The sequence below is a fragment of the Oncorhynchus kisutch genome, linkage group LG14 (assembly GCF_002021735.2).
Source record: "Oncorhynchus kisutch isolate 150728-3 linkage group LG14, Okis_V2, whole genome shotgun sequence".
Taxonomy (NCBI): Eukaryota; Metazoa; Chordata; class Actinopteri; order Salmoniformes; family Salmonidae; genus Oncorhynchus; species Oncorhynchus kisutch.
Genome location: NC_034187.2, coordinates 61,053,497 through 61,073,577, shown reverse-complemented (window position 1 = coordinate 61,073,577; position 20,081 = coordinate 61,053,497). Strand labels below are relative to the sequence as shown.

The 20,081-nt window shown below is 39.8% G+C and overlaps 1 protein-coding gene across 1 annotated transcript; it reads right to left on the bottom strand.

Annotated features, from left to right (window-relative positions):
* Positions 1-2,701: 2,701 nt before the first annotated feature.
* On the bottom strand, positions 2,702-18,878 carry LOC109903542 (LIX1-like protein). The gene is made up of 6 exons (XM_020500314.2): positions 18,377-18,878; positions 17,196-17,359; positions 14,085-14,225; positions 13,807-13,902; positions 10,409-10,486; positions 2,702-6,878 (listed from the first exon to the last, which is right to left on the bottom strand). Exons 1-6 carry the CDS (start codon positions 18,696-18,698, stop codon positions 6,624-6,626), a joined length of 1,056 nt encoding a protein of 351 aa, XP_020355903.1. The 5' UTR covers positions 18,699-18,878; the 3' UTR covers positions 2,702-6,623.
* Between the last annotated feature and the right edge of the window lie 1,203 nt (positions 18,879-20,081).

Below are 20,081 nucleotides of genomic sequence, written 5' to 3'. Positions count from 1 at the left end.
AACCAAAGAACGCAATTAGATCAAGTCGCCCTCTAGTGGTGGGCTGTCTATACCGGTGAGCTCTCATTGAAGATGCAGCTGCCCCAACACCAACACCCATTCATTAAAACCACTCTTTGCTAATATCACATTTCACCATTTTCTGTATTTTTTGCCAATATCGTGCTGAATCGTGCATTCCTTATAGGGTCAAACTACAGTTAGTACATCCATTTTTGGACATAAAACATATGAATAAATGCCTCATGAGCTTAGTCGTACCACATCAGAACCCAAGATATAAGCTTGTTTTACTCCAATGTCTGCAAACAATGTAAATGTAAACAAACACTGTATAGCCTCAAAACATGGTTTAAACTATAATATTTATATCATGGATGGTCAGTCCTTTCTTCAGGCCCATCCCTAAAATTTGACGAAAACAGAGGCGGGGGAGGGGGGAGGGGGGGATCTGTTTTGTTATTGTTTGAATTGTGGAGTGGCCCTGTAGAGCAGGGATCATCAACTAGATGAGGGGGCTGGAACATAATTTCAAATACATTGTAACATTTTCATAGGCCTATACCTTTGTCTCTGCCTGTTTTGACAATGTATTATAATGGTATCTCTTATTATGTCTGACTTTCGGGTTCAGGCTATGCACTTCTGTGTAATTGTCAATGGCTGTCTAACAGTGACTTTATCTTAATGGAAACACCTGCGAAACAGGCTCCTCTAGTTTACATCTCACTTGAGCGTGACTTCTTGGATAAGATAAAGTGGCCACATACCTGGCTGTGCCAGTTTCAGAACAAGTTTGTTCACTTAACTGACTCTATAAATAGTTGTCAATGTTACAGGAATCACTAACAACTTGAGTAATAGGTACATGGGATACAGGCTCCGGTGGCTATAGGCTCCTTAGTTTAGTGAGAAAATGGACAACAAACAGAACAAATAATTCATATCTTAGTCTTGCCAAAGGTATGATGAAAAGTCTCACATGGACTTTATGCGTGGACTCCTTGCTGCCATGGGCTTTGATTGTTCCCGACATGCAAAATCTACTGCACAGAGGTGAGTGGTTGCCACTTTGCGTAATTTAGGCTATATTATGCACAGACAAAGAGAGTTATAGTAAAAAATACATGGAATATGAACTCTTCTATTTCTGATAGTTAACTTTAGTTTGCCAAAACTTTAACTGACTAAAATTTTTGAACAAGCATTGAGTTATAGCTGATACACAACCGAAAATTCACTGAATGTAATCTCCCTGGCATAAAATGGAGGCCTGTAGAATGGAGGTGACCTGACCATGTCCTTTTCCTCACTCACTCAGACACTTTGTTGAACTAGAGTTGTCAAATTGTCACATTTACATGTTCAGTTTTAAAGCTATATTCATTTGGACAGTGAAGCTAAAACTTTTAATTAGGCCCTATACTCCAGCATTTAGGATTTGAGATCACATATTTCATATGAGGCGACAGTATAGAATGTCACCGTTCATTTTAGGGTACTTTCATACACATCTGTTTTACCTCCCCTGTTATTGGTAATGGTGAGAGGATAGCATGTCTTGGAGATATGATCTTAGTGCCTGTAACTTTCTCTCATCATTATTCACGATTCATTCATGATTATCCGTAATCATGGTAGCATCCACAAAAATGCAGAAGTGTTCAGAAACATATTCTTATTTACAAAATAGTGACCCCAAAATGAAACAATAAATTATTATCCATGAATTTCTATTGGGCACAACATAATCCAAAACACAACCAAAACAAACTACAAATACATCCAAATTTGTCGAGTCACAAGCTTGATGTAGTCATTGCATGCTAGGAATATGGGACTAAATACTAAACTTTTGGAAACATTGATACAGTGAACTTGTCCAAATACTTATGACACCTTCAAATGTGGGGACTAGATACATAGTGACTTAATTTCTAAACGGTTAAATATCCTAAAATAAAATATGACATTCTGTACTGTCACCTCATATGAAATATTTGATCTCAAATCCAAAATGCTTGAGTATAGAGCCAAATAAAAAGTTTTACCTTCACTGTCCAAATAAATACATAAGGGAGTGTATACTATATATTATAAGGCTGAAATTAATGGTAGCTAGGTCTTAAGAGGTAATGAATATTGATTTCCTTCTTCCCCCTGAAACAGCTCGCCAGCAGAGGCGACAGTGGCACATGTTGTCAAGAAGGAGAGCAGCCCTCAGATGTGTAGTCTTTCCCTGGACCTCGACCCACCGCACTGCCAGAGCTGCATCTCCTACGAGGCTCGGCTGCAGCGCCTGGTCTGCGGACACTTCTACTGTGACCAGTGCAGGGGCTGCATCATTAACCAGGCTTTCAAGGACATCGAGGGCCTCTCAGACTACCCCTGTCCTATGTGCAACTCTATCCGTCAGCTGGGAGGCACAGTGCCTGAGCCACGGCTCCGCAGTAATAGCACCCCCACTGTGTCTGTGGGCTTCAACGATCCCTCCTCCCCCACATCCTCAACTTAGCTCTGTTAATGCAGGTCATCAGGGAAGAGGAAGAAAAGGACACTGGGACTTGAAGTAAGATAGTAGAAAGGCCCTTTGGATTCTGGGTTTTTAGGAGAACTGACTTTTTCACGAAGAAGTGTGCTCCAGCAAACTACGCTTTTCTTTTAATTCTTTCATAAAGGATGACATTGGAATCAGTGAGGGTTGTTTTTGGCTGCTTTATTGCATTTTATGTATACAAATCTAAATAGAAACCTACATTGAGTAAAAAAGTAACAATTTAAAACTGGTCATATAAAATACACAAGGACTGTATAAAACAAAGTTTATATAGATCACATTTTGTACAAATGGATTTATGAATCATGCACAACTTGATAAGCGAGAAGGCAGGGTAATAACATGACTTGAACAGTTTATAAAAAGATTGCAACCTGTGTTAAAAGGAATAACACGCAAACATTAGTCCCAAGTTATAATAAGTGTCGCTAAAACATGTATTTACATGGTAATTACACAGACAGGTTTAGTGTAATTACAGTGTAGGTACACATTAACAATCTGGTAGAAAAAAATGTTTTATAAAAGTATTGGATTTGCAAAAAAAATGAAATTAGAAACCATACTCTTACAACAATGTGAACAATATACCTGCCAATGTAATTAATTACCATGTAAGATTGGTTGTTTTAGCTACACTTTATATAGAAGTGGGGCCACAAACATTAAACAACTACATTTTTTAACAATGTACGTGATTAATGGTGAGCAGACAACTGCCATAAAAACCATCTGTAACACACCATTACATACACTTAAAAGAAAAATACAAAAAATAAATGATTCACACAAATAAGCATGATGGGAGAATGCACCTACCAGACACTTCATGAAATATGATTTCCAATAGCTAACACAAATACAGTCAGGTATCTACTTGCAGCCAAGTGTCAGCCTCCTCCTGGTAGAGGCTACCAGGGTTTTGGCTAAAATTACAAGTTCATGATGCCATTGACCTTAACAAGGGCCCCAGGACAGTTCAGATTACATGAAAATAGAGCTCTTTGGCCATGCACAACAGTTGTGGGTTTGGCATTGAAAAACAAGCATTAGCAGAAAAGTACCTCATATCTATGGTAAAATATGGTGGTGCATTTCTTTATGTTATGGGGCTATTTAGCTTCCATGGGTCCTGGGGCCTTTAAGGTCAACGGCATCATGAACTTTACCAAGTACCAGGACATTTTAGCCAAAAACACTTGGGCGCAAGCGGAGGATGACACTTGGTTGCAAATGGATCTTCCAGCAAAACAATAACCCCAAGCACACATCAACATCCACAAAGAAATGGTTAATTGACCACAAAATCTACATTTTGCAAAGGTAATCTCAGTCTCCGGGCTTGAACCCCATTAAAAACCTGTGGTTTGAATTGAAGAAAGCAGTCCATAAGCCCTGACGGAGGATATAATGGTTCTGGAAAGATTCTGTATGGAGGAATGGTCTAAGATCCCTCCCATTGTGTTCTCCAATCTTATAAAACATTTTAGAAAGAGTCTCTGTGTCGTTATCCTTGCAAGTGGAAGGTGCTGGTGTTTTACCCCCATCTTTACATTTTTTATTTTTTATTACTGGTTAAACTAAAGCTCTTTCTCTGAGCAATTATATTAGCATAAAGTAATCTAATTTCCCTTTTTTTTACCATGAAATATAGCTTAGTATTTGTATTATTTATTTTATACTGTCTTTTTTTGCTCATATTTTTTAAGGGTGCCAATAATAATAGACCTGGCTGTGTGTTTTAACAAAAGGTTCACTTCTTAATTTAATTAGGACAAGTATACACTGGATTGCACTTCAATTGATATGGCTTTTGTTTGTAGAAACAGGTGCCAGGTCTATAGAACTTGAGAACCACGGGAAATGCCTTACCCTGGCTTGGTAGGAAAATGAAGAACACTAACCAATACTGTCAATGAAAGAAGAAGCAATGGAAATGCTATCCAAAACTAACGGGCATCTCGTCAATTTATTTTGCGCTGCTGTTGCTATTGGGATATCATTACATTCAGGAAAGTTAGGGCAAGTTAGCTAAATATTTTTTTCTCTCTGTTTATTTTCTTTAAAAAAAACATACCATAGACAATTCCATCAAGAGACATATAGTAAGTAGGATACAATGTTAAACCCAAGAGGACATTGGGACTATGATACAACATTAGCGTGATGTTTGGTGCATTTTATTCGCATCCGTTATTTTTTTACTGTAGCTGCCATTGTGATATGACATAGGCATTTACTGGTATGCAATGTGAACATGAATGGATTCTCCGTGTGTTCTGATCCCTGAATAAATGTGTTTTCTAAATGGGTCTATTTCAAGAGAATTTCAGAGTAGCACATCGCATGACTGGATAACATTTCGTACCGGTATGGTAAAGCCTCTGTGAAATTCCCCCAAAACAACATAAATTCAAAATAATTCAAGAAGGATCCACTCATATTTCATAATGGCAAAAAAATTAAGCTGAGTCCCGTACTAAAAACACTTTCCATGGAGCATTTATGATGGAGATTCTACATTGATAATGTTTTTTTGTCCTTAGAATTTTTCTTTTCAGCGTATAGCTGCCAAAACACTTTAATAAATGTTTTACCTTGAGAGTAACTTGTGGTTAGGGGGGGAAACTGCAATCCCATATATTACTACAAAATCTTACGTTTGTGCACTGTGTTTGCTCTGTTTTTGTGTTGCACACATTACTCACATTTAAACAGTTGTTAGCATCAATGCAGTGGTCAATCCGGATATCAGTATCGGCTAAATTACTTGTGTGCGTTTGAGTTAAAAATGGCTTAGTGACAGTAAATGATCCTGACTTAGAATGATAACGCTGAAAGTTTAGTCATTAAAAGCTGCAAGGCCAGAAAAAAAACTGTTGGATAACTGACATTCGTGTAAACATTCTAGCAAACAAAGCTAGGCAATTAGTTATTTTACGAGTGACATCAGTTTGAGTCGGAGGAGCGGTTCTTTCTTCGCAAATAAGGCTGGCTATCACTAATGATAGACTCTACAGATGTAGGATCTTAATTTGACCTATGCTGTCACAGCAAAATAATCCTGCAGCAACAGGATTTGAAAGTTTTTAGTCCATAATGTTGCTTGAGCGGTGGTAAGGCTTTTATCCGGCCAAAAGTAGGCTTCATGAAAAGTGAAATACTATATAACCGTGTGTTAGTGTGGGTTTTCAGTAAATTTATGTCAATTACAAAAGTTAATCTGCATTTCCTGTGGTGCAGGAAAATCCTCAGCAACAAAAGAGTGATCAAATTAAGATCCTACCTCTGTATATAAGATCTGTAATGTAAGAGCTATACATAAATGTTCAAATAACTTTCATAGTCCTTAATGAAGTGATAGATCATGCTTAAGCAACAGACATTGGTCTATTTTGGTGAGAAAGATCGTTCTGTGACAATATCCTTGTGATTATGTCCTGTACGATCATTAAAGGCAAGTGATGGGCTTTAACTTTACCCATGTGGTAGCGTTGTCTACCAGCATAGAAAGGGAATGAGAGGAATGATAACATTTCATTATTCCATGTGAATTTCACAAATCCAATAACATGGCAGCACAAAAGGACCTCAATGACTTCTTATTATTCAATCCTGGTCCTAAAGATTTCGTTCTAAACTAGCACTAACATATCTGATTCAAATAATCAACTTATTGTCAAGACCTTCATAAACTGAATTAGGTGTATTAGTACTGGGCTGGAAAAAAATGCTGAAAGATCTAAGAACACTCACTCTTAGATAATTGAAAGCTCCTAAATGGCTGCCTTGCAAGTCTCTATACAATCAATGGTTATTGGCCACTTTTCCTCATTCCATCTCTAAGGCCAGATTCCAAACTGACAACCAACTTCCTTCCATCTGCCCTTGACTCCCAACTCGCAGATCTGATCGGGCTGAATATGTAAAAGCCATGTGGTAGAAGCTATGCAGAGTTACTATTATGTTTCCCACACCTATGTAGACTTTTTGAGAACTGTGAGGGGGAAGTCAACGTGGGCAAATGGAAGTGAATCAAGTTATGGGGTTGGAATCCAGCGTATACCTAGCAGGTTGAAGGCAGGGTGGCAGTGTTGGCTGCATCCAGTTGGCCAACAGCCAGCATCAGGATGTCCTTCTTTTCCTTATGAAAGCGAAGCTCCCGGCCGGCCAGCCTGGCCTCCTCAAGTTCTCGATCTGTTGCCGCCACCTCCTGGGCGATGGTGCCAGCCACGCCTTGCTCTCGGTTCACCCAATCAGCAGCCATTTGGGTACGCATGTCATCATCCAGCGCCCTATGGGAGTAGTGAGCCAGCACTTCCTGTTAGGGGAAAGCAAAATAAAAAAGTTGTTAGGCCGGAATGGACCTTATTGACGCCATGGCCATGATCGTTAGAAAATTCAGGCTAGCTGGGTAGGAAACAGAAATGCTCCATTAAATCATATTTTTCAACAGTACTGGTATCCTAGCAGTGTAGGTTTGATTGAGTTCCAGATTATGCTTAATGATCCTGAAATGCCTGGATTTGACACGATCTGGAACCACAAATGCGTGAGCTGCGTTGCCAGCAATAACATAATTTGAAATGAGGAATGTGAGACGTCTGGGTGAGCTAATTACTCCAGTGGCTCAGCCCCTCTCCTTAATCATTGAGATGAAAGGCATGAGACCAGACCAAATAGAATACTTAAAATCAGTCAAGAGACACACAGGGCGAAAGCACTCCGTAACCCTAGAAAACACAATACAACTGAGTCGTATCTATTCCAATCGTGGAGTTGCTGGTTGCTCTTCCTCCTCTCTGACTTGTGATCTGAATGGCGTAGATTGGCAAAAGCCAGGTTTGAGGCACAATTTGACTATTCAGGTGAATTTATATTCATTTACTGAATTGGAAGTTGCCTGAATTGACCCCCATAATGCAAAACCGATGTCAGAAAGCTCCACTTTTTAGATGAGCAAACATGAAGGGGGGGGGGATGAAAACTTAAAGGTGTGCATAGAGCCTGAATATTTTAATGTTTGAGATCAGATGAAGTCAAAGAAAAATGTTTTAAACTCTAGGAAAACATTTTTTTACAAACTTGAATTAAACTCTGATCAAGGCTCATAGACTATGCCTTAAAAGTCATTTATGTATGTAAGATGCATGAGATAATGAGGACTGAACACAAACATTTAGGTCACCCGACTCTGCCTGGAACGGAGTCACTTCATAGGTATTCATTCAGCCCACACAATGTGGTTTAGATAGGATGGAATGTCATGCTGAAGGAACCTAACTCAAGCCAGAGTGTAACTCAGCCAATTATCTCCAGTGAGTTTCAGCCCCATTCTGTACTTAAGTTGAACTGAGATGTGGTGTTGGCTGTACCATTTGAATTATAATTAAATACTATCACTGGCAGTCTGTAAGGACGAGGGATATGTTTTATTTTCCAAACTTGCTGGAATTAATGGAAACTGTCAGGCAAATGTTTTTCTCAAATAACTCTTTAGTTTGATCAGTTATTCTGTTGCTGAGAACAGAGAAGTTTGAGTTATGATGTAGCTATATTTCCCTTCCTTTACACCAGAGGGGTATACTACAAAGCAGGATCAATGAGTTAGCCAGCCAGTTTTGATAAACAAACAGAAATAACTATAGATTCTCTCATTAAGAAATCTAAACTTAAGTATGTGTTTTTGTTTGTTGAGTCAATTACACCATACTCATTTCAAGTTCATCTTTCTAAACAATAAAAAACTAATCAGAATTTTTAAGCAAGTTATCTGGCGAATTCATTGATCCTGCGTTGTAGTGTACATTTAGTAATTTAGCAAATGCTCTTATTAAGAGAGACTTACAGTAGTGAATGCATACATTTTTCATACTTTTTCAAACTGGTCCCCTGTGGGAATCAAACCCACAACTCTGCTGTTGCAAGTGCCATGCTCTATCATCTGAGCCACATGGGACCCAGGTGTGTGTCCAAATATTTTTCTCTAAAGTGCCAGAAATAGAAACATATTCAAATTTGCTCACATACAGTTGAAGTCGGAAGTTTACATACACCTTAGCCAAATACATTTAAACTCAGTTTTTCACAATTCTTGACTTTTAATCCTAGTAAAAATACCTGTCTTAGGTCACTTTATTTTAAGAATGTGAAATGCCAGAATAATAGTAGAGAGAATTATTTATTTCAGCTTTTCTTTCTTTCATCACATTCCCAGTGGGTCAGAAGTTTACATATACCGGTACTCAATTAGTATTTGGTAGCATTGTCTTTAAATTGTTTAACTTGGGTCAAATATTTTGGGTAGCTTTCCACAAGCTTCCCACAATAAGTTGGGTGAATTTTGGCCCATTCCTCCTGACAGAGTTGGAGTAAGAGTCAGGTTTATAGGCCTCCTTGCTCGCACAAGCTTTTTCTGTTCTGCCCACACATTTTCTATAGGATTGAGGTCAGGGCTTTGTGATGGATACTCCAATACCTTGACTTTGTTGTCCTTAAGCCATTTTGCCACAACTTTGGAAGTATGCTTGGGGTCATTGTTCATTTGGAAGACCCATTTGCGACCAAGCTTTAACTTCCTGACTGATGTCTTGCTTCAATATATCCACATAATTTCCCTCCCTCATGATGCCATCTATTTTATGAAGTGCACCAGTCCCTCCTGCAGCAAAACACCCCCACAACGTGATGCTGCCACCCTTGTGCTTCACAGTTGGGATGGTGTTCTTCGGCTTGCAAGCCTCCCCCTTTTTCCTCCAAACATAATGATGGTCAAACAGTTCTATTTTTGTTTCATCAGACCAGAGGACATTTCTCCAAAAAGTACGATCTTTGTCCCCATGTGCAGTTGCACACCGTAGTCTGGCCTTTTTATGCAGTTTTGGAGCAGTGGCTTCTTCCTTGCTGAGCGGCCTTTCAGGTTATGTCGATATAGGACTTCTTTTACTGTGGATATAGATACTTTTGTACCCGTTTCCTCCAGCATCTTCACAAGGTCCTTTGCTGTTGTTCTGGGATTGATTTGCACTAAAGTACGTTCATCTCTAGGAAACAAAATGCGTCTCCTTCCTAAGCGGTATGACAGCTGCGTGGTCCCATGCTGTTTATACTTGCGCACTATTGTTTGTACAGATTAACCCTGGTACCTTCAGGCGTTTGGAAATTACTCCCAAGGATCAACCAGGCCTGTGGAGGTCTCCAATTTTTTTTCTGAGTTCTTGGCTGATTTCTTTTGATTTTCCCAAGATGTCAAGCAAAGAGGCACTGAGTTTGACGGAAGGCCTTGAAATACATCCACAGGTATACCTCCAACTGACTCAAATGATGTCAATTAGCCTAACAGAAACTTCTAAAGCCATGACATCATTTTCTGGAATTTTCAAAGCTGTTTAAAGGCACAGTCAACTTCGTGTATGTAAACTTCTGACCCACTGGAATTGTGATACAGTGAATTATAAGTGAAATAATCTGCTGTAAACAATTGTTGGAAAAATTACTTGTGTCATCCACAAAGTAGATGTCCTAACCGAATTGCCAAAACTATAGTTTGTTAACAAGAAATGTGTGGAGTGGTTGAAAAACAAGTTTTAATGACTCCAACCTTAGTGTATGTAAACTTCTGACTTCAACTGTACATACTTACTTACTTTTTACACATAACAGTCATAAGTCATTGCTTTCACACAAAATAAACCAAAAACATTTGAACAAAACAGAAAACCAATTGTTTGAAATACATACAAAAAAATACTGATACTGTCTTATTTAACACCAGGACAAATACCAAATGAAACAGGCCTATGAAATAAAGTGATACCAATAATCAGTACTATTATCCAAATGAGATCTTACTTGACGGGAGCATTGTCTCTCTCTCATGGCCTTCAGGCTACCATTCCAGTGCAGCAGCTGAAAGACTGTCATCAATTCCTGAAAGAAGAAAACAGTTCAGCGTCGACAAGCAGCATTGTTGTGTGTGGCTGCGCCACATGGAAAGCACTGTTTGGCACTAAGCACAATTTCAAGTTTGATTATTATCACAAGGCTATGAGTTTTTAATGCCAAAGTCACAAGTTTGGATGATTTAAGGCTGGTAATGGGAGCTAAGAGGTGGCTGGGGCGGCAGGTGGCCTAGTGGTTAGAGCGTTGGGCCAGTAACCGAAAGGTTGCTGGATTGAATCCCCTAGCTGACAAGGTAAAACTCTGGAGTTCTGCCCCTGAACAAGGCAGTTAACGCACTGTTCCCTGGTAGGCTGTCATTGTAAATAAGAATTTGTTCTTAACTGAATTGCCTAGTTAAATAAAGGTTACATTTAAAAAAGAGGGAGACGGTCAATAAGTAGCAATCATTTGTTTGCATGTGTAGAGCCCTAAAGACCAATCCATGCATTAGATTCAGTGGATTTGGATGACAAACAATGAAAAGACTGGAGGCCAGCAATTCTGTCCAGATTTGTTTGCCAGACCAACATGCTCTTAGGAAATTCCTGGAACCACAGAGTCCAATACATGGTTTTGCTCCAATTTTCTTCTGCACGCACGATGGTCCTCACACTCATTCATGTAGTGGGTCTCATTATCTAGTCCTTGACATCTACAGCCATCTCTAGTCCTCGACATTCCTGATAAGTGCACTTTGAATAAGTCAAATCTCTGTTTTAAGTGTGTAAAATCCCAATTTAATTGATGTACATGGACATTATTTCAATTGCTCCCGAAACTGGCATGCTCTGCTTTAGTTCATGCTGTCATGAGTCTCAAACCGTTGCATTTATCAGGTTCAACGGCGTACTTTTCCCCCATTCAACCTGGGAAACCAGAGTGGTAAGCCATAAAGCAGAGGGGAGGAAACCAGCCAACTTTAATAAACACTCAGAAATAACTCCTGGTTTTCTTGATCATAAATTAAGCTATAGTTTAGGGCTGATCAGTAAACGTTTATATTTTTTCATTAACTGGAGTTACAAAGCTAAATGACAATATGGTTATCGGCTTTGTGTAATTACCAGTAGTTTTGGCACCACTAGCCATGTCTATGTTAACATGTATGCATCTCCCTTGTTTATAGTTCTGTAGAAACCATAATATAATTTCACATTCTCCAACCAATCCCATGTGTTCTTTGTATCTGTGTGTGCAAAGAATAGCCAGTATTTGGATTCCTCATCTCCATCTCCTCCAGTGGCGTGTATTCATGGATGCCAAGGGAAGCCATGTTTCCCCCAAAAATGTACCAAGAAAAATATTTTTTTAAATAACATAAAATAATGTATCTTTCGTCTCTCTGTGTGTTTGGAATTTTCCTTCTATTACATCTGCTAACCATGTGTATGTTACCAATACAATTTGATTTGAGAGGCGGAAAGTATCTCACTGGAGAAAGCATCCGAGCGAGCAAAACAGCGCCCCTCTGTCTCTGTATGAGTAACCCATCTATCTGATGCCGCCTGGTCAAAAAGAGTATGATATTGTTGCCTCCGGTAACATTGAATGCAAGGGAAGCCAGCAAGCAATTGGCCTCTCTTAATAAAAAAGTATACAATAATAGCCAATCAGAGTTGAGCTAAACTGAATGAGCTCAACTGTAAATGGTCCTGGCACACTAAAAAAAAAGTCTCAAGGGAAGACAGTTTGCATTTGGTTTCACATCACATCAAAAGCCAAATGTCATTGACAGAAAAAAACTTGAATTGTTGCATCTCGTTGTGTTGTTGTCCTCTGGTGGCTAGCTAGCTAGCAAACATGTTCCTAAATTAGCCATGGATGGAGATAGGGATTTAGAGATGTGGTTTTGCTTATTTCAATGTACTGGCCAAAGATTATAACGGTGATTCTGATCAAACCATAAATTCATACATTGTGTCCCTGGCCTGAGTGGATGGAAGCTCAATATGTAGCTAGATGTAGTAGGCAAAAAAAAAAATCTGTTATTTTACCAGGTAAGTTGACTGAGAACACATTCTCATTTGCAGCACCGACATGGGGAATAGTTACAGGGGAGAGGAGGGGGATGAATGAGCTAATTGTAAACTGGGGATTATTAGTTGAACGTGATGGTTTGAGGGCCAGATTGGGAATTTAGCCAGAACACCAGGGTTAACACCCCTACTCTTACAATAAGTGCCATGGGATCTTTAATGACCTCAGAGAGTCAGGAAACCCGTTTAACATCCCACCCGAAAGACAGCACCCTACACAAGCATTGGGATATTTATTTTTTTAGACCAGAGGAAAGAGTGCCTCCTACCGGCCCTCCAACACCACCTCGTCTCCCATCCAGGAACTGACCAGGACCAACCCTGCTTAGCTTTAGAAGCAAGCCAGCAGTGGTATGCAGGGTGGTATGCTGCTGGCATGTTAACTAGCTAGCTCATCGTTACCCATGAAAGGAAGTTAGACTAGCGAGCAAGCACCTTAGCCAGGTAGCCTAGGACAACAAAAACTAAAAGCGTGTACTGTATGACAGATTCATAGACCATTTCATCAAAATGAAAGAAAGGAGGATAGCTTTGGCGTTTCTCTACAAGTAGGGTGAGTCAACATGTTTTTTTCTACTTACGCACATGCACACACAGAAATCAGTACCATGGACAGGCACATGAAATTTATGTTGATAGGGCTAAATCGATTTCGGTATATTTTAGTTGTCACTGTGTTAGGCTAAGCATAGGTGATTTGATGATGTTGAAATGTTGAAGTTGGAATGGAGCTGGAATAGTGGATGCAGCGACTTATGGTAAGTCTCCGCTGTTCTAAATCAATAGTTGTTTAGTAGTCTTGAAATGTCAGAAACATTAATGTGCTTGACCATGCTGTAGGTCTTGTAACTGTTTGTTACATGCAATATGCTTTGTGGAATCCACCAGACAGATGTTGCTCTCTGGTTTTGTGATGAAACAAAGGGGTGGTTTAATTTATTCAGCCACTGTGTCTTCTTATTGTCTTGTCCTTAGGTCTATGTATCACGGTGTCAAGCCGCACAGGTTATAGAGCAAACAGCCTAATTATCACAACACAAAGGTTGTAATATTTTTTTTTTTTTCATGGCTTGGCTTCCACAGTGATTTTACCCACAAACCGCTACTGATCTCCTAATTTCCTACATCCTGACCAACGTACCATAGTGCCACCAACATTCCTAAACTGGCCTCATATACAGTCCAACCTTTTCCTTTTCTTACATTTCATTGCCGTAACATCCACTGTATCATCACAAGTAACCAAACTTTGCGTTGATCCATCCTATTTACCTGAAACTCCAACATTGACTTTCCTTTGTTGGACTCCAGCATGAAGCGAAATGCCCCGATTCCTGTGCTGGGGTTGTCTGCCTCTTCTCTGTTTCCCTGTAAAATACAAGTAGAGTCCAATCATCCAGTCTTTTTCTCCTTAAGAGCCCAATCAGATTAAGATCTTACCCTCATAAGGACATGACCTTTTAATAGGAGCTGCAGTATGGATTATATTAAAGACCAGTGCGCACTGCTTCTGTTAGTGTACATTGAAAAATACATTAAATGCCACTCACATTAAAGGAGGCCAGCGCCTCACATACACTCTTCTCAATGAAGTCATCTGTGATGCGGCGGGAAGGATGCTCGTTGAAAACCGAGTTCATCAGCGCGATCTTGGCAGCACTACGTCTTGCTTCAGCCTTGGTTGGACAAAACTGCCGAAAGTAAAGCATAAAACAATATTTAGTACTTTTCTGAATGTTTCCAAGTCCCCCCAAAATATATGTTGCCATTGGCATAAATTGTAACTTTATAACACTGTAATATCATAATATGGGTGAGTCAAGTTATTGTATGGGACTCCTGGAAGTCATATATATTTAATTTTAATAATGACCTTTTTCTTGAAAGATTAAGCACTTGAAATGTATGTTAATCTTGTTTCATGTATGTTTCAGAATGATGTCTAGGTAATATCGATGCTTCCACTTCATTGCTATTATTTGAAAGAAAGAGAGTTAGGAAGGATAGAGGCAAGGGAGGCCCTGTGCAAATGGGATGAGGGGGAGAATGTGGGGAGGGGTGTCACGGCTCCTTCTAAACTCAATATTTGGCTCTAATTACAACCAGATGAGCCACCATATGAGTTTCCAACCACAGTATGCATTGTAGCCAGCCAATTCGAGGAGAGGAAGAAATGGCAAAACATTTAATCTTCCCATGGAACATTCTGGTATGCTCAATGCTTAAGTTCTAGTATGATTTAGAATTGAAAATAACATTTGAAAAAAAAAATGTACATTAAAGCAGTCATTGCTATTTCAATAATACTGGTGGATTATTTAACAGATAGGAACACGGCTCATACTGTATGTAATTATGTATACATTCATGGATGAGATCAACAGGTAAATCCAGGTAAAAGCTATGATCCCTTATTGATATCACTTGTTAAAACCACTTCAAATCAGTTTAGATGAAGGGGAGGAGACAGGATAAAGAATCATTTGTAAGCCTTGAGAAATTTGAGACATGGATTGCGTATCTGTACCATTCAGCGGGTGAATGGGCAAGACCAAATATTTAAGTGCCTTTGAACCGGTATGGTAGTAGGTGCCAGCACACCGGTTTGAGTGTGTCAAGAACTGCAACAGTGCTGTGTTTTTTTTTTTACACTCAACAGTTTCACGTGTGTATCAAGAATGGTCCATCACCCAAAGGACATCCAGCCAACTTGACACAACTGTGGTAAGCATTGGAGTCAACATGGACCAGCATCCCTGTGGAATGCTTGACACCTTGTAGAGTCCATGCCCCAATGATTTGAGGTTGTTCTGAGGGCAAAAAGGGGTGCAACTCAATATAATGACTCCTAATGTGTGTTCCTAATGTTTTGTACACTCAGTGTATATAACAACATTTACACACACTTCAACAGTTCTAGTCAAGTTATAAACTATGTAAAACGTGCTACTATGCCACTTCACTTCATTAGATACTTAAGACAGCTTTATCAAGACATTTGTTTAAATACATGCTCTGGAACTTTGGCGACTACTAAGTATTCTTTTTAAACCTCCCGCTTTGGGCTGGATATAGTCTCACTTTGCCATACCTTCCAAAATCACGTCGTTGTCATGCCTCCCTTGGATGTCTGGAGAATGTTGTATTGCAAAAACAGTTTGAATGGTCTGCAGGCTCCCTGCGGCAAGATTTTGATTGGATGTTACATTTCAAGAATCCTCCCCTCACATGCCCGTTGGTGCTACGTGTTATGTTTGTCACGGTTTTCAGACCGGAAAGAGAACATTTTGCGGAGAGTTATTGCAAACTAGCATATGGAACATTACAGAAAATGGAAGACAAACTAGGGGAAAAACTGAATTCTGTTTTGCCAGAAGTGTGCTCTATACACAAAATCGAGTTTTAATCTGCGATTTCCCGGCCATCCTCACCCACTGTTGCACCTACGACACTAATCTAGTGAGCACTACTGGAGCTCCACCCAAGCAAGGCATTTCATTTGTTTGATGTGTTGCGAGCATACACTCATTGGTACACTGGGTTCTAAACCCCGATTTAGCTATTTTTCTGCCATGAAAGCGACAGTTTTTCTGGGAACTGTGCTGCACCCTTTTCCCCCACGTGGGCCAGCCCACTAACAATTTGAGTTCAACCAATGATCTTCAGCCCCTCGTCAATTGAGTGACAGCTAGCAAGTGGTACATCCATGCACACACAGCAGAGCGAGAGCAATGACGTTTTGCACATATGTGACATAGCACACAATTTTAGGGGACCACTTTTGACTCATGAGCACTCCCTTTAACTACTGGCTAAAAAGTATACAATAGTACTGGAGAATCTAACACATTCTTGAAGTATTCAGATAAACAACAGAACAGTGTGAGGAGAAAATTCCAGAAACATCCGGGTCATGTTCATTAGGCAACAAACAGAAGAAAATGGACTGAAACTGGGAGGGACTACGTGTACCTCTCCGATAAGAAACTCACATTTCTGTGATTCACAGGAATCACATACACATACTAGAAACGTATGAACTCACTGTACGGTAAGTCTCTTTGGATAGTGTTTTTTGACTCAAACAGAATATGGGTGCACAGTCGGCAGTTGGTAAACAAAGACACTGCATAAACATTGTTTTCAATTGCACAACGTTTTGCTACGGGGTGCCCCCATAAACATGACCCAGGCCTAATTAGTCGCTTGCTCTCCCTTGACATTTCTCAAGACAGTTCAGAAGAGGCTCCCAGTGATTGACATTTGATCTGTAAATCCAGGGCCAATGTACTCAGGAAGATCAAGACAGATTGTCAGAATTGATTTAGGTAGAAGCATTTGTGCATGAGTAGAGTTGTACCAATGTACTCAGGAAGATCAAGTCAGATTGGCAGAATTGATTTAGGTAGAAGCATTTGTGCATGAGTAGAGTTGTACAGATGGATAAATCCCTAAGGTTATGGCCACAAAGGGAATTTCATTCATACAGTTACACCAACACAATTTTAAACCATTATACTGTAGTAGTAATAATAATAATAATCAATAATAATCAAGCACTTTCACTAACTCAGAGATACTATACAGGGGGCCTTCCACCCGAGGAGCGTTTTAGTGCCCACAACTTTATTGAGACAGCCTACAGTCACAGGTTAACTCACCTGGAAACTCCCAAAGCAGCTTCCCCCTGGGAGACTGACATAGCAAACATAGGGTGGGTTGTTTGATGGGACCATCTCGTACACCACCAGCGCCCCATTCCTGAGGTCTGCCCCTCTTGACTGCTTCATCTGCCAGAACTCTTGCAAGGCTTCCACCACGTTCACTGGATGAGACATAAAATGACACAGTTTAACATTAGACTGCATGGAGTCATAAAGGTGGACTCAGCGATATGACGTAGACGCAGAAAGTAAATGGCATAGTGGGTCAATTTCCTCAACAACTAAGAGCATTGAAGCGCAAGGCTCAACTTGCTGTTTTGGTCCCATGGCTAACATGCTGTGACAGCGTGAAGCGAACATGTGCACTTGCACAGATACTGTGTGTGAGTCTTGCGTCTCGCTCATCTCAATAGCTCAAGTTAGAATTGCTGAGTCTACCTTTAAATATGGTCCGGTGGACTCATTTGGTATTCAGGTTTGAAAGAATAAAAGTGACACAGTGGAATATTGTGTATGAGTAAGGATTAAAACGTGGAACACTGCTTTCGCACATATTTGGAGATATAATATAAACCGGATGTTTTTGGATAAGTAAACAACAAGGAACAACCCACTGAACTGACTGAAGCTGTCCGAATTTCATATTTAATTAACCAGGCAAGTCAGTTAAGAACAAATTCTTATTTACAATGATGGCCTAACCAAAAGTCCACATAGACTCAAAATGATGAAGGAGTACATAACATCATCATACTTCTGTAAATGAAAATTGAATAGGCCTACCCACATTTAATTTATTGGGTTTTTGGATGATAGTATAACATATAGGCTATGCCTACTCTAAAACATTGGCGGTGACTTGAAGTGCCAAATTTCGAATGGAGTGCCCAAGTGCTACGTAAAATGAGCACGCAAACAGTATCCTGTAGTGAACTGCATCCTGTAGTCATTAGCCTAGATAGGACAAAATATTGGCTATCATAAACTCGGTATGTTCATGTGGCCTACTGTTATCAACTGGATGTGCAGTTTTGGTGACACTATGTATGTTGCACATGCACTACTACACTATTCAATCCCTTTTGTCAGTTTAATCACAGTTACGGTGAGTTACATTTGAACCACGGCCAGGGAAAGTCGGAGGACCAAAATTCTGCGACTAATTTGTTCCAGGTTACCTCTGCCATAGCCCTGCGTATGCTTAGCAAAGCTCCGAACAACAGCCTCCACCGCCTCCTTCAAGACCGCCGGGTTCCCTGGATTACATAGACCGAATCCAGCCACCCCTGTTCCGAGACCCGCACTCCCAATAGTGCCGTGAAGACTGTGGAGTTGAAGCGGCGGGGGTGGCCCGGAGGAAGCACATAGGGAGGCCGGGGGAGGCAGCAGAGGTGCGGTTGGAACTGTAACCCCGGGCCGGAGAGAGGAGCGTAGGGTCCCAGTCGATCCAGCTCCAAATCTTATCCCTGGTTGAAGTCGCTGAGGGCGGATAGATTCCATTGTTGAAGCGTAAACGTCAACAGTAGGGGGAATACCAATAGAGGAAATTCGTGATGAAAATACTGGTTTCCTCGCTGATAATGTAATGGAAAATGACAAAAAAACGAAACTAAAAAGATAGTGATAAATAAAAAGTGTTTTCCTCACGGAGAAAAATCTATTCTGCCAATCCCGTTAGTCTTTGTGAGGATTAGGCTGCTTGGCTGTCAATCTTGGGGTAGGGGCGGAGAAATCAGAGACGTGGAAAAGGGGACCTGTGAATAGGCCATTTTCTTGAACCAGCAATGCAGGAGGGGGAAAATATTAGGAATCAATGTAGCCTCCAGAACTGTAAAGGAATTCTGTTGAAAATACACGCTCTACAATATATTATTAGGGTAGTGTAACTTACATTGTAATACTTTGGAAAAATAGTAGCTACTGAAATAATTATTCAAACGTTTTAGGGGTAAAGATATTTGTTAAATGACAGTGACAACACAGTGATAGATACCTTTAAATTAGACTACTTTTTAACCATTTATGCAACGCACACTATCCATCCCCCCATACCCCCAACCACACACATCCATTCACCTCATCATCCATCCATCTTTCTAACTTGTCATCTAACTTCACTATCGCTGGTCTAGATCAGCTGGACATCTAACTAAAACACAGACCCTAAACCAACACATCTAACTTCATAATGTGGATTTTGATCTACACCAACTAACCACTCCCTAAATAAAGATCCAGACCAGCTAGAGCTAGACTGACCAATTACTAACTAGACTACAGATGTAGTATCTTAGTTTGATCGCTCTTTTGTTGCTGAAAATGTTCATACAAAGCAGGAAATGCAAACTTGTAGTGTATTTGAGTTTTAGAAAGGCTTTTAAAGTCTCTAATTTCCACTTAAAACTGGATTTGCTCTACCAAAAATGGATAAACTCCTTAAAATCACCAATTTCCTGGTTGCTAAAACTCTAATAGTTTGCCTAATTTCAGTTTATGTTACAGAATTAGCCAGAATAGTGTAGATAATCAATGTACCATCCAAACTTGTAATATATTTTCCACAACCAAAAATATTGTTGTTTCAGCTGTTTCAAGCTGGTGTACAAAACTGAAAGTAAAAGAAGCAAAAACAATGTTTAAGAACAGGAAGGGGAAAAAAGCACACATAGAACATATCTACAATTTCTTAGACTTGCTTTCAAGTAGAACAATAGCTCTATAACTCACATTTCTATGTGAATTTGATCAGGTCACCCAAAAAGTGACATACTGTCACTTACATTTTTTTCAATTAATTATAATCCACATAATAATTCACATTTCCTGTTCCTGCAGAATTATTTTCCTACTGTAGCAAACTGTCTTAAATTAAGATCCTACATC